This window comes from Rhincodon typus, chromosome 28 (assembly GCF_021869965.1).
Source record: "Rhincodon typus isolate 14 chromosome 28, sRhiTyp1.1, whole genome shotgun sequence".
NCBI lineage: Eukaryota > Metazoa > Chordata > Chondrichthyes > Orectolobiformes > Rhincodontidae > Rhincodon > Rhincodon typus.
In genome coordinates, this window is record NC_063359.1 from 34,611,486 (window position 1) to 34,627,179 (window position 15,694).

A 15,694-nucleotide genomic window follows, 5' to 3' on the forward strand; every position below is an offset into this window, starting at 1 on the left:
CGCGACTGGGAGGTGCAGTTGTTTAGTGCAAACCAAGCATAGGAAGGAGGATATCTGGGTCTCTCTGGACTTTGCACTCTCTTAACATTTAAGAATTAATGTGCACCTCTATTCCTCCAAAAAAATAGTGACCTTACTAGTTTACATTAGAGTCTATCTGCCATGTTCTTACTCCACTCAACCCGTCCATTCCCTTGGAAGCTTCTTTGCATCATCCTCTCAAAATGTATTTGAACCTAGTTTTGTGTCGCCTGTAGACCTGGAAATATTACCATTAGCCCATGCATCCAAATCATTGACCCCAGTTGTTCACAATTTGCCAATCATTCATCCTTGCTGTGCCTCACTGCTCACAGCTTGCCAATTGAGTGGAACCCACTTAGTCCTCTGTTTTCTTTGTTAGCCAACGCTCAATCCATTACATTATAATTACCCCAATCTTGTGTGCCTGATATTATTTACTACCTCCTATCATCGACCTTTATGAAAAACCTCCTGGAAATCTAACTGCTGTATCTACTTTGATCGTTATTTTCCAGGTGCCTGGCTATCACGCCCCTTAGGTTGTATTTTGCTTATTACTGATGTCTGGTATGAGGGATTGCTTAGTTAAGTTGGCTGGGTGGCTGGTTTGCAATGCAGAGTGGGTTGAGTTCCCACACTGGCTGAGGTCACCATGAAGGACCTTCGCCTGAGGCATGGTCACCCTCGGGTTAAACTAACACCAGGCATCTCTCACCTGTCCCTTGGATCTGTCTGTCTGGGAGATTTCTTGTAGCTGTTTCTGTGAAGACGTTCGGAGAAATTGTGTAGCGTCTTGCCTATTTCCCATTATAAATTTTGAATCTGCCTGGAATGAACCCACATTTGTCAAACTTTTCCTTGTATCTGTAGCAGTTAACGTCCCATTCTCGACTGCATTCATATTCTATTTTCTCTTTATCATTTTCTTGTCGTCTTTGTAATTGTGAAATACTCGCAATCTACAGGCTTATTACTGATTTTAGTAACTTTATAAGCCGCCTCATTTGATCCATTATAATCTTTAACTTCGTTTTCCCCATCATTAATTCACTTTTCCTGTTGGAAGTTTGTGCCCTAAAATTATGTTTGTTGTAAACCAGGCAATAATTCCTTAAATGTTAGTCCTTGCCTTTCTACTGTAATATTTGTAATATACTTTCTCAATCAACCAGAACCAATTTGCCCCTCATTTTCATGCTTTCCTTTTCTTTAAGAACCTAATCTTGGATTGAATGACATTTATAAACTTCTCCTATATTATGGTTCACTGTTCCCGAAAGGTTCTTTTACAACGAGATTATTAATTATCCCCTTTATTGCAAAACACTAGATCTAAAGTAACCTGTTCTGTCATTTGTTCCTCAACACACCGTCAACGAAAACCACTTTGTGCAGATTCTAGGCATTCATCCTCCACACCATCAGTGCTCGTTACCTTTACCCAGTCCACATGTAGATTGAAATCATCTGTGATTACAGCGTTACCTTTGTTTCCTGATTTTTATATCATGCCCCACATAATAGTTCGGCACAACATCGTGGGCCGAAGGGCCTGTACAGTGCAGTACTGTTCTATGTTCTATGTTCATTTCCGACAGTGTTTGGTGGCCTACGAACGAAACTACCGAAGTTTGCAAATAGTTCTACATCTCATTTTTCCCATCCAAATCCACTTTCACTAGAATACTTATCTTTTATTAACAGTAGTGCCTTGCCTCCTTTTTCCTTTTGCTTGTCCTTCCTAAACGTTGGATATCCTTAAATATTCAGGTCCCAGCCTTGGTTACTCTTAAGCCACACCTCTATAGTAGCAACTAGATCATACCTGTTTACTTATCTTTTCTATCAGCTAATCATTTGTCGCAAATACTGCATGTATTCATGGTGCCTTTGTTTCTGTATTCTTAACATTATTGAGTCTTCTGTCTGTAATGTTAGCATTAGTTTCTGTTGCCTTGCACTTTAATTTACTACTTTTTTTACTTCTACCAACTGTTTTCTTTCCCCCCTCTGAATTACCTCTTCAGTTCCTTTTCCCTCTTAACCAGCTAATTTGCACCCTTCCCAAAACCATTAGGAAATATCCCTGTGAGGATATTTGTTCCAGTCGTGCTAATACATAACCCATTCTTCTTGAATCAGGCCTCACCTGCCCAGAATCCGTCTCAATGCCCCCGATATCTATAATCCCTCAATGTTATTATTTCTGTTCTTAGTAATGCCGCTTCTGGGAGTAATGCGGAGGTTGCTGTCTTAAATGTCCTGCTTTATAATCTCTTTCCTAGCTCTGAGGAATGTTCACTTGAAACAGGCACAGTATATGTTTAATTTCTTTCTGTCTGCAAATAGCCTTGTGCATTAATATGAAACTTGAGTGTCTGCAAAGCGCCACATTCTGAGCCAGACTGGGCTGTCTTTAAATTGGTTGTCAGTGCAGTTCTTAGCACATTTGGGAATACTTAGCAAATGTTGTCCAGTTGCAGAGTCTCATCTAATGTTAGAAGGTCTGTTTTGGTTGGGTACAGTCAGTAGCTTGCCTGTTGCAAACAAGTGAAGGTGCATGCTGTTTGATACAATCTGCCAGTCTTTAGGATGTGCATACCTCCTAAATGGTAAGGAGGCACACACCTCTCCAAATAGATTTATTTCTTCCCCTGCTGTTCAGAAGTAAGATTCTGAAGAAAAAAATCTTTGCTCTTTTTGTTTTATCAGAGGAGATTAGGGGATGATTTAAAAGAAGTATTCCATTGTAGAGTCTAGAATAAGCAGACATAGAAATGAAATTTGGGAGAGATCAGAAGAAATGTTTTTCTCAGAACAGTAGTGACACTGAAGAATGTACTGTCAGAGTTAAAGACGTCACTGTTTTTCAATATGCTTGATAGGTTCAGATGTTAATTTCTGAGCAAAATTTTCAACAGTCTTGGAACAAATTGCTTGTGATCACGCTTAGAAACGTCATTTGAACATTGTCACTTGCTTCTTAAAACACACAAATTCTCTTCATTCCCCTCTCTCCTTTCTTGTTCATGTGCTCTCTTTCTTTCTCCCTTTCCAACTGCTACCAATCTCCAGATTTTTCTTGATCCTGTCAACTATGCTGTCATCTCCCCGTCTTTTCCTTCACAGAAAGCCTCCAGTTGGTTTCCACATTTGCCTTCAGCACCAGCACCCCATTGATCCAAGTCCAAAGAACGTTTCATGTGAAAACAGTGATTATTGTTGCAGCCTGTTCCTTCTAACTACTCGATCTTCCTTTAATATCTTTTCCCTATAGACCAGTCCATGCTGGTCCCCACCTCTTCTGCTTATCTCTGATACAGCTGGACACTACATTGCTTTTAGTGTTTTATCCTTTTCTGTCTGCATGGTCTGTTCTGGTTTGCCTGAAGAATCTGCCCTGGCCACATCTTTCCCATCTACATGCAACCCCTTGGTGTGAGTTTAAAATATGCGTGACCTGATTCCATGTCTGTTGATAGTATAGTATAGTATCTAGTAACTTGTCAGGATTCTTCCATCAATCTGAGTATTGTTGCTGCACACTTCAAATATATGTCTGACATTACATTTAGTATTAAAAACATTCTCCTTCGCATCCTCAGCAAAACTAAAGGACACTGCTTGGCTGTTGCTGGCCTTGTGCTTCTGGCTCAGAACCAACAGAGTCTCTGCCCAGACTGCTAAAGCTTTGAAAATATCAAATTCAGAATTCTGTTAACAACATCATATTCTTCCACCTCCGCTGTCACCTCCTTGCATCTAGTTGATGCCTATTCCTCTCCACCTTTTACTTTGAGACTGAATGTTTCAAACTGGCTTCCAACCTGAACAATCACGACCATAAGCAATTCAAAATACTTTGGCTTCTGGAAAGATCTGCACCATTGCCTACCTTCAATTGCCGTCACCCTCCATGTATTATTTATTTATTTATTTTGTGGGATTTGAGCATCACTGTCAAGATCAACATTTGTCGCCCATCTCTACTTGGCTTGCCAGACCGTTTCAAAAAATCTAAAGTCAGCTGCATTGCTGTGGGCCTGGGGTCACGTGTAGACCAGACCCCACAAGGAAGGCAGATTTGCTTTCCTAAAGCTCGTTCGTGAACCAGATGGGTGTTCATGATCATTGAAAACAGTTCTATGGAAACTATAATTGAGACTAGCTTTTAATTCTAGGTTTATTAATTGAATTTAAATTCTGCCGAGTACTCTAGTGTGGATTTGAACCTATTTTGTCTGACCGTCTGGATTGCTGGTTCAGTGACATGACCACTACGCACCATTTCCCTCCCATATTGCTTTGGCCAGTTGGAATTGAATTACCAGTCAGTATCTCTTTCTCTAGTGGTGTAAGTTGTTGTATTCAGTAGTATGGTTTTTCTTTTCAATAATATTTAAGTTATGTACTGCTAAGCGACACTTTTTAAAATCAAAACGTTAAGTTTTGAACCCTATGATTTGACCATTTTAAAAATCATGAAATGAAGTTGCGCAATATTTATGCCATATCGCATGGAGATTACAATCGATTGTTCCAAGGGATGAATTGCTGTCTTTTAAATGTATGTGTAATCTGCATTAATTTTCCACAGACTAATGAGAACATGGAACTCACCAATGCATTGCAGTCAGAACAGTATGTAAAGAAGGAGCTGGCTAAGAAAGTTGGACGTATGCATGAGGACGTGGCAGATTTGGAAGAAAAGGTATCAATTCCTTTTAACGGGTGAATGTAAAGTATATTTGGACTGTATGTGCATCCTGACCCAGTTGCAGTTTCTTTTGAGAAGTCATTATGCCTAAACTATGCATTACAGGGAGTTTGCATTCAATATCACTGTTGGCTTCAATACAAGTTTTGCACACGTATATTGTATGTGTTTTCAGATATGCTCAGTTTGCATTTGCATCCTGGAGTAGTTTGCCTTTGATTAGATGGAACTGAAGCATGTTCTTTGTGGAAAGCTTGAATGCTTCCTGCAGAAGTAGTCCAACGTGCATAACGCAGCAGAACAAATGATTCCTCTGTCGATGTGGTGCTGAAGTTTCAAGTCCAACAGATCAGTGAGGATGTTGGAAAATATTAATGAGATTATCACAACTTCCTATAATGGACTATATCCCTAGATGCAATTTTAATATGTAAAGTTTCTGTATTGTTAAAAAGGAAATGATAGTGTCCTGGGGAGTTTTGCCAAACAAAGAGATCTTGAGATGCAGGTTCGTAGTTCCTTGAAAGTGGAGTTGCAGTTGGACAGAGTAGCTACGAAGGCGTTTAGTATGCTTGCCTTTATTGGCCAATGCATTAAGTATAGGAGTTGGGATGTCATGTAATGGTTGTACAGGTTATTGGTTAGGTCACTTTTGGAATAGTGTTCAGTTCTGGTCTCCCTCTTATAAAAAAAGATGTTGTTAAACTTGTAAATCTTTTCTGAACCCTTTCAAGGATGTTGCTGGGGTTAGAGGGTTTGAGCCACAGGCAGATGCTGAATAGGCTTGGGCTATTTCCCCCGGAGCGTTGGAGGCTGAAGGGAGACCTTATAGAGGTTTATAAAATCATGAGGGGCGTGGATAGGGTGAATAGCCAAGATCTTTTTCCCAGATTGGGGAAGTCCAAAACTAGAGGGCATAGGTTTAAGGTGAGAGGGGAAAGATTTAAAAGGGACCTAAGGGGCAACTTTATCACAGAGAGTGGTGTTTGTGTGGAATGAGCTGCCAGAGGAAGTAGTGGAGACTGGTACGATTACAGTATTTAAAAGGCATCTTGATGGGTATATGAATAGGAAGGGTTTATAGGGATATGGGCCAAATTGGGTTAGATTAATTTAGGATATCTGGTCGGAGTTGAACCAAAGGATCTGTTTTTGTACAACTGCTATATGACTCTGACTCCAAATAAATGTTCTAGCAGGGATGGCTAGTTGAGAGAAAGTCATTGTTTCCACCTGTTGGAAACATGCAAAATTAAAGCACAGGAGTTATTGTTTCATTGGATGGTCTAATGCCACTTGTGTTTTTGCAGCTTGAGATAAAGTCGCAGGAAGCTCAGGCCATGCAGGGAGAGAGGAATGAGATCTGTACTCACCTACAACAGTACATTGCGGGTTACCAGCAGCTGGTGGCTGAGCGAGAACAGTTTCAGAAACAGATCCAGCAGGCACAATTCATGAACAGTTTGCAGCACGAGGAGGCACAAGAGGGACTGCAAAATGAGTTGCAACCGAAGAATCACCAGGTGACAAAGGTGAGATTAAATAATCCAGGGAAGATGGAGAGCTGGTTGTGTTGTGTCGTCTGAAGTGATTCTCTGTAGACATGTAATTATCTTAATGTGTACTGCTAACAGGAAGCCTCACCTGGATGTACATAACAGTACACATGGTGAGTATGATTTTCTGTCTCTCAGTTTGGCTGTATTGATCCTATAATGTCAATTCTCCTGCATTCAGTCCTTAATGGCATTTTATCAGGGCATTGAAAAAAAAATAAATCATGACAAAACGAGCAAGTGCTTGAGGTTTAAAAGCAAGAATGGAGAACTGGAATCAAGAATGTACCAGGGCAGCAAGGAATTGTCCAATCAGCCTGCTCCGTTTCATAATTGATGCAACCAATTTAAACAAAACATTGCCACATTTAATGAATGACATTGACTGTTTGAACAATGGAATTCGTTGTGCATCTCTGCCATTTTTAACTTGTAAGTTTGTAGATAGAAAGCACATAGAAGGTTGTGACTCAGTGAGTATCTGTTATTACTCTTGATGACAAAATGTGTCTGTCCACAGGAGCAACTGGAGCTGTTGAATGATGAAAACAAAGGTCTGAAGTCAATGATCAGCAGACTATCAGCAGATCTGAGCAAGATCAGTTCACAGCTTGGTGAAGGTGCGGGAACCTGAGCTTCCATTTTTAACCTCCTTTTAAATGCTGTCTCATGAACTTGGTCTCCAGATCATTTTGTAATTCTAAGAAGTATATTCACCCAAGGCTTGGGGATTCTAGTCAAGTTGCACCCCTCATTCAATCCCACAGAATAATGGGGCCAATAGTGTGAATTTCTTTTGTGCTGAAACTTCAAACTTCCAAGACTGGAGCATTTATTGAGCTGCAGAGAACAGGTCAAGATAAGAAAAACAAGAAATTTTAGAGTGACTGTTATTCCATAATTTTATTTCACATTCAATTATTTTGATTGTGTTGTTGTTCCTTTAAATTTTAAAAACAATTTTTTTGTTAGAAAGAGTGGCTACTGTATGGGTTTTGTAATTCCTGGGCTGTGATAAGTTCCTGATGAGGTTGGTTAATATTAAACCTTATGTCAGCAGATGATGGGTTGGAAGGTCAGCTCGTTCCCATACATGGAAATCAGAAGACCCATGTTACAATGCCAGCAGAACTGGAAGGTCAAGAGGAGCTGGTAAGCATGTCTTCAGGGTAATTCAACAACATCTTGATGTCTGAATTGAGCATCAGCAGGAGTTAACTTGGAGTAAAAGATGCTGGTTCTGTCTCTTTCCCATGCTGTTGTGTTGTTAAGTCAGCCACACTGGGGACAAATGTTCAAACAGATCTAGGGAGGGCACGTAAGTAAAGTAACCTCCTAGGATGTAGTTGTTTTATTTTAAATGCTTCCTGGTGTCCAGCTTAAAGTACCATTGGCTGAGGTTGTGGGATATGTGGGGTCAGACAGTAAGACATTGGAGAGGCTTAATGCCAAAGGAGTTACAAAAGATTTCACTGAATAAATTGCAGCAGCCTGATCTAATCAATCTAACCAATCAAACAGAATACATGGAAGAGCACAACAGGTGGATCAGCACTTAAAAAGGAAATATTTGGGATATAACTGTTGATCAGAATGTGTAAGTTCTTTACCTAGTCGAAGGTTTGCGCCTTACTAAATTGGTTGCACTAACCATCACCACCATTAGGTGGTGCAATGAGAATGCAGTGCAGAAATGGGGCATTGCAGTGCTGCATTACAGCAAAGGGTTGCAGCAGCCACTGTCTGTCACACAGATTAATTCTTAGTTTTAATGTCTGTAACAGTTAAAGCTATCTATTTTATTAATGTCCCCATTTGAGTGGCATTGCTAAGAAACCACACAGTTGCGCTTTGCACGCGCACTTGTGGAATTCGAATTAACAATTCAGTAACAATCCTTGAACATCCGATTTCCCCCCAGGACTGTCAGAACAAATTTGAATTTACAGCCCTACAATTTTTTGCATGCCTCTTTGGTTCAAAATAATCCAAATGAGTGAAGTAATTGGAGCAGCCTAGCAACAAAATTGTTTCAACCAGTTGGAGGACATAAAATTTAAGCAAATTAAAATGAATTGGAATTTTAAAAGTCATCTGTTTAGAATCTTCAGTTTTCAGTGTTAGCTGGCAGTCAAAGTCGCTATGCAAAACAGAAATGGAATTGTTTTGGGGCAGTTAAAATTCACACTATTCGGTTATATTGCCTCGACTCTCATTGCAATGTAAGGACATGAGAGTCGGAATAGACAGTTCAGCCCCTTGAGTCTACTCTGCCGTTCAATACCATCTTGGCTGGTTTCATCTTGGTCTCCATAACCTTTCAACCAGCTATTAACTGAAGATCTGTCTATCTCCTCCTTAAACTTACTCAATGTTCTGGCATCCACCACACTCTGGGTAGTGAATTCCACGGATTCACAAGCCTTTAAGAAAAGTAATTTCTCCTCATTTCCAGTTTAAATTAGCTGCCCCTTATCCTAAAACTGTGACTTCTCATTCCAGATTGCCTCACATGAGGAAACAGCCTTTCCACATCTACTTTGTTGATCCCCTTTAGCATCTTACATGCCTGAATTAGATCTCCTCTCATTCATGTAAACTCCAGAAAGTATAGGCCTAAATTGCTCTGTCTATCTTCGTAATACATATCTGAACTGGTCATTGCACGTGCATGAGTGCTGATGTCATCTGTGCATGCACCAATGCAGTCTGGCAGTAGAGGTTTTGTTGCAGCTGACTGAAGTCACATGGACCATCTGAGCATGTGCAGACTGCACCGGGCTATCTCGGGTGTTGGGAACAATACTCCAATAAATTGCCTCATAAAAAACTTGCTATCCACTTTTACACTGTTTCTGTTGTACTAGTATAGATGCAAATTATTGTTCTTTGTAAGATTTTGCCTAAAATACCAATACCAATTATAAATAGATTTAAGATTCAAAGTCATTCTAGTAAAAGGAGGACTTGAAGATCTAGTGAGAAGGATGGGTGCATGAGATTCATCTATGAAAAAGTATTGATGCTTGTTAGGCCTATAGCCTTTTCTAATTCTGTTCCAAAGTTTCTATACACATTACCTGTGGCATTTTGTAAAACAAATTTACTGTACGTGATTTGCAAACTCACTCTGCACTGATGTGGAGGAACCAGTGTTGGACTGCTCATTTTGCACTGCTTAAGCACAAGTCCTAAAAGGTTGCTGCATTGTCTGTGCAGATTTGAAGGCATCCACTAGCAAAAGCATTTCAAAGAAGAGCTGTGGGTTAGAGATGAGTAGTTTGAGATTGTGGCGTTAGTGTTTTCTGATCCCAAGATAGCTGCTGCTGATGCTCTAGCCTGTGAAAATGGAATAAAACACCATCCTGAACAGAGAATATTCTCCTAAACCTACCTCAGTCGTGTGGGCTGTCATACTGATGGGCAGTAACCATCTGGATAAAGTGATGGCTAATGATTGTGAAATACAATCTTACACCCTTTTATTGTTTTGTATTGTGCCATTAATTAAGGTGAGTTCTACGTCCTTTTGATTTTGTATATAGCTGTTAGCGCAAGCTGGAAGAACAACACCCCATTTGCCACTTGGGGACCCTGCAGCTCTCTGGACTCTATCTTTTTCAATAATCTTAGGGACTGAAGTCTCCATGTCCTTGCCTGTACCCCAAGACACCAGGCCTTGTTATCGGATAGCCTGCCATCACACACTACCTGATGCTATCCACTAACAGTCTCCATTAACAGCTATTCACCCTCCCAGCCAGATTGTGATCCACTCCTTTTTCTGTCCAACTGTTCTTCTCTCTGGGCTGTATCCCCACTTATTGTTTAGCCCTTACCTCCTCCAAACCCCCCCCGCCCCCCATCAGCTCTGAGGAAGGGTCACCGGACCCAAAACATTAACTCTGATTTCTCTTCACAGATGCTGCCAGACCAGCTGAGATTTTCCAGCACCTTCTGTTTTTGTTACTGAGTGATTGGATGTTTGTCATAATTGATGCAGTGTCCTTTATGTTCTTTGTTTGAAAGTTTATTCCTTCTGTTGTTCTGGTTTACTTACAGAATTTAACACTAAACCAAGATCAGCTAACTCTGCAAAGCTTGGAAGCATACCAGCAGCATGAGATGCTACTACCAGAAATGTCAGCTCTGCTGGACAGACAAGAAGAACTGGGAGGTACTGAAACTGTTCTATTTTTGTCCTGTTATTTGAAAACCCACTGGACTGATTCTTTGAAGATGTGAATACCGTAAAATCATCGTAGTCTGTTTCTTCCATCCAGCAAATGGGGCGACCTAAAAATTGGATTGCAAAGTGGAAAATTCAAAACTAAAATTATTGTCCAGAATGGTTTAGATAGCCATATGAATGCATTCAAATTGCACAAGAATACACTCATGGTGGCAACATGATAAATGTAACTATGTACTGGGCTCGTAATTGGAACCATCCACATTCAGCATTGGGTCGAGAACGTGAAGCTGCTACCGCTTCTGCACTGAACATAAATTAGGCTGTTGGAAATGTTCTTTATCATCTATGTGGGCCGCTGTATTTCAAAACTGTAGTCTAAATTTTTTAAATGCTAGTTTACTAACCCATCCCTTTAAAATGATTAATTAATTACTGAGATCTGATTGCAAATACTAATTTATATTTTGCAACTGTCACAATTAATAGAATGGTTGGTCCCACGGTGGTCTGAAGAGAGTTTGCCATCTCGTTACCTGTGTGATTGCTACTAATATTGTTATTACTATCTAACTTCTTTCACAATAATTATTCACATGCAGCTTTGAGGTGCATGGGCCCTTGAAATAATTTTGCCAGGCTCCTGCTCAGTCCCATATGCGCAGCTCACAAACGTTGCACACAAGCATTTGTCCTGTTGCTAATTATGGTAAATTATTCTACTATTACAACAGCAACTTAAAGGTCTCTCAGCTTTAATGTAATAAAACGTCCAAAGATACTTCACAGGAACTTGGTAAAACGAAGTATTAATGGTCAAAAGCCTATTTGAAGATGAAGATGAGAGACGACATGTCCATCCTGGGCCTCCTGCAGTGCCACAACGATGCCACCCGAAGGTTGCAGGAACAGCAACTCATATTCCGCTTGGGAACCCTGCAGCCCAATGGTATCAATGTGGATTTCACAAGTTTCAAAATCTCCCCTCCCCCCACTGCATCCCAAAACCAGTCCAGCTCGTCCCTCCCTCCCTAACCTGTTCTTCCTCCCACCTATCCCCTCCTCCCACCTCAAGCCGCACCTCCATCTCCTACCGACCAACCTCATCCCGCCCCCTTGACCTGTCCGTCCTCCCTGGACTGACCTATCCCCTTCCTAACTCCCTACCTACACTCACCTTTCCTGGCCCCATCCCCGCCTCTTCGACCTGTTTGTTTCTTCTCCACCTATCCTCTCCTCCATCCCTCTTCTATCCGTCTCCCACTCTCTCCCTATTTATTTCAAAACCCCCTTCCCCTCCCCCTTTTCTGATGAAGGGTCTAGGCCCGAAACGTCAGCCTCTCTGCTCCTATGATGCTGCTTGGCCTGCTGTGTTCATCCAGCCTTGCACCTTGTTGTCTCCTATTTGAAGATGATTGGCTTAAGGTGCTTCTAAAAGTGAATTGCCAGACTGAGGCCTGTAGGGACGAGACAACAGGTAAAGAAGTTAAAATCCTTTACAAGTTAAAGGAAGGAATTGGTAAAGTGTTTGGGAAAAGTAACCTGCAGGCTAGCATGGAGGAAGCAGTGGAGTGAGACTGTTTGGATCATTCTTTGAAAGAGCCATCATAGACACGATTGGCAGAATGAGCTCTTTAAGTGTTGTAACATTCTATGGAGCACTCACTCCTTTATTTTCAATCAGAATTGTGCCATCAACGTTTCAACTGCCCTGCATTCTGCTCTGTATCCTTTCCTCTCTTGAATACATTTATTGGCTAGTCAGATTGTGGTTTTCTGTAATTTTATAATCATTCATTGCTCCTGCATAAATCCGTTGTGCACATTTTCATGTAACTTTATTGTTATCTTTTGGCATCAGCATTTGAGTAGTGTACCCTTCTAAGATTTTTCTGAACTTACTTTCATCCGCACAGGAGATGCAGACACAGTACCAACAAATCTGTATGAAGCCTTAAAAACTACGATGGATAAGCTGCAGGTTAGTAAATTTTGATTTTATTTTCCTTTTGGTCCAAACTTTTGCAGGCCTACTCTGAAAAGGAATGTAGTGTATCACATTTGTGCATCTTTAAAGACTCTTTGTAACGAAGGGACAGGCTGTACTCTCCCTAATCCATCTAGCATCTGCAGTACGTCCACCCAGCCTGCATTCACATAATTCAGAGGGTTCATTAGCTGCAAACTGATAAAGTAGCTGGAACTGTATTAGCTAGTAAAGAGATCATTGGAATTCTCTTTTTTAAAAAAAAAAACTTTTCATATTGCAAAGCATATTTGAAAAGCTCCAATGCTGACCCTAACACATGGCCTCCCGTAGTGTAACAAATTCTCCAGTCCAGCAAAGGCCTTGTCCCAAGGCTGCTGTATTACACAGATACAACCTGGAAGTTTATTCAGATAGCTCATTGTTCCTGCTTTAAATGGTCACGTTTGGTTGTTTGTTCGTTTTGCTTTGGCTAATTATCTAAAACATTTCTTCTATAATCCTATTATAATGAATTCATGAATGTTTGAAAGGAATGCAGGGTGGAAAATCAGCACTACAGTGTTGTAATCTCTGTCTCTCATAAGCGCATTGTTCAGGCTTTACTCCCACCTGACAGCATAGAACTAATGGATTTAGTCTTGTCTATTGTTCGAGTATTGTATAAATATATAAGTTTTCTCTTTGGCGTTCTGGTCAATACTCACCCCTCAACATCACAAAAATAATGTGGTTGTAAATATAAAGTGGAATCTGTATGTGTGTATAAATTAGCTGCTGCATTTCCTATAACAATGAAGGCAGCTAATCAAATACCAGGATATCTTGATGTTGCAAATGGCATTTCTAATCAGCCTGCTCGGATTATTACACAACCTTTGGAGCAAGTGGAATTTGAACCTGAGCCTCCTGACCTGGAGGTAGGGACACTACCACTGCACCATAAGAACCCAAGGTACTATATGAATGTGCATTCTTTTCATATGACAAGTTAGGCAAGGTTTCATGAAATGGATGTTTTATGTATATGGTGGTACTGCACTCAGCTGACTTTTTACTTGTCTTCTGTATGCCTGGAGTTAGGCAATTGCCTTTGGCTCTGATGGTGGTAAGCTCCATGACCTCTATATGGTTCATTGTTGAGGCTAGTGAATATTTATTGTTGGAGTCTGGCAGCTGTTTGGTCTCAACAGCGTAACCTGGTCAGCCATAACTAAATACAACAACTTGATAGAGATTCTGGTATCATGTCGTGCTCGATGGAACAAGCTAGTCGACGGCATTTGGAGAGTGGTGTTTATTACCATTGGGTATTGTTTGTTAGAGAGAGACAAAGAACTCAGATTGCCTTTCAGGGAGTTCCTGAATGCTGAGCAGGCTGTGTTTTGTCCTGTGCTTTTTATATTTATGTCCCAATTTGAATATGATTCAAAGGTGGTTGCTTTGGTCTGTGCAGTCGAGAGTGTCCAACTGTGATGTTGTTTGCCAGGATACCCGAGGATACCTTTGGCATTCAATATTAGATTAATTGAATGCATACAACAGTAACTTGTATTTGCATTGTACCTTTAACATAATGAAACATTCCAAAGTGATTGATAGCAGTATCACAAAACAAAATATGGCTCTCAGCCACATAGGGAGATACTAGGTCAGACATACACAGGCAGGCTGGTTAGAAAGATGTTTAGCACGCTTGCCCTCATTGCTCAGTCCTTTTGAGTATAGAAGTTGGAAAGTCATGTTGAGGTCTTACAGGACATTTGTAAGGCCTCATCTGGAATACTGTGTCTAGTTCTAGTTGTCCAGTTATAGGAAGGATATTATCAAGCTGGAGAGGGTTCAGAAGAGATTTGCCAGGTGCAGAAGGTTTGAGTTATGAGGAGAGCTGGATAGGCTAGACTATTTTCACTAGGAGATTGAGGGGTGACCTTAGTTTATAAAATGAGGGTTATAAATAGGGTTAATGGTAGGTGTCTTTCTCGTAGGATGGGAGATTTCAAGCCCAGGGGGCACATTTTTAAGGTGAGAGGAGAGAGATTTTAAAAAGACATGAGGCAATTATTTTTAAACACAGGGTGGTTCACGTGTGGAATGAACGTCCTAAGGAAGTGGTGGGTAGTGAGTACAGTTACAACATTTAAAAGACATGTGGACAGGTACGTGAATATGAACGGTTTGGAGAGTTTTGGCCAGGAGCGGGCTGGTTTAGTTTGAGATTATGTTCGGAATGGACTGGTTGAACCAAAGGGTCTGTTTCCATGCAGTATGATTCTGACCAAAAGCTTGATTTTAAGTAGATAGGTTTTATGTCTTAGAGGAAGGATGAGCAAGGCGGAGAGTTATGGGAAGAGAATTCCAGAATTTGAGACCCAGACTTGGGAATGTTCATAGGAGTCAGAACTTGGAGAGCACTGTTATCCTTGGTATTGGGGTTGGAGGAGATTGCAAAAATAGAAAGGGGCAAGGCTGCAGGTACATTTGGAAATAAGGATGAGAATTTGACAGTTGAGACGTTGCATAACTGTGAGCCAGTGAAGGTCATTAAGAACAAGGATGAGGAGGAAATAGTGATCACTCTTGGATAAGACTGACAATAGGGTTTGGGTTATCTCCAGTTTATGCTGGGTAGAATGTGGGACACCAGCCAGGGTGCGGTTCAGTCACAACTGGAAGTAATGAAGGCGCAAATGAGAGTTTCAATAGCAGAAGAGCTGAGGCTGGGACAAAGTTGTGATGTTACAGGTGGGAATTTGTGGTTTTTGGGTTGGTCTGAATTTGAGGTCAGAAACTACCTCAGGGTCAAATGTGATACCAAGGTTGTGAACAGACTGTCCAAGGTATTTTGCAGAAGTATTATCAGACAAAGTGCTACAGCGAGCCACATGGATGTATTAGGCTGGTCATCTAAAACTTGGTGAAAGATATCAGCTCAAAGAAGTAACATGCAGAGAAATTACAGCACAGAAGTTGGTCATTAGTCCGAACTTGTGTATCCTGACATTCCTGCTTCCTCCGTATTCCTCCACACAGGTTTATATATAGCAGGAAGGGAGAGGTAAATAGGCAGTGAGCTTTAGAGAGGGAGCTTAGTGTTTAGAAAGCTGAAGATATAGCTGCCAGTGGAGGAATGAAAGACACCAGCTATGTTCAGAGGCTGGAACCAGAAGAGAATAGAAGAGCAGAATAGAAGAGCAGAATAGAAGAGCAGAATAGAA

At 40.8% G+C, this 15,694-nt stretch overlaps 1 protein-coding gene across 1 annotated transcript in view; it reads left to right on the forward strand.

Annotated features, from left to right (window-relative positions):
* golga2 (golgin A2) overlaps nt 1-15,694 on the forward strand; it is a gene marked incomplete at its 5' end in the record, with an annotated part of 39,424 nt that overhangs the window by 13,348 nt on the left and 10,382 nt on the right. The window contains 6 exons of the mRNA XM_048613394.1: nt 4,622-4,735; nt 6,052-6,273; nt 6,818-6,917; nt 7,358-7,449; nt 10,360-10,474; nt 12,406-12,470. Of these exons, the coding sequence (XP_048469351.1) occupies nt 4,622-4,735; nt 6,052-6,273; nt 6,818-6,917; nt 7,358-7,449; nt 10,360-10,474; nt 12,406-12,470 (708 nt within the window). The remainder of the gene's footprint in view (nt 1-4,621; nt 4,736-6,051; nt 6,274-6,817; nt 6,918-7,357; nt 7,450-10,359; nt 10,475-12,405; nt 12,471-15,694) is intronic.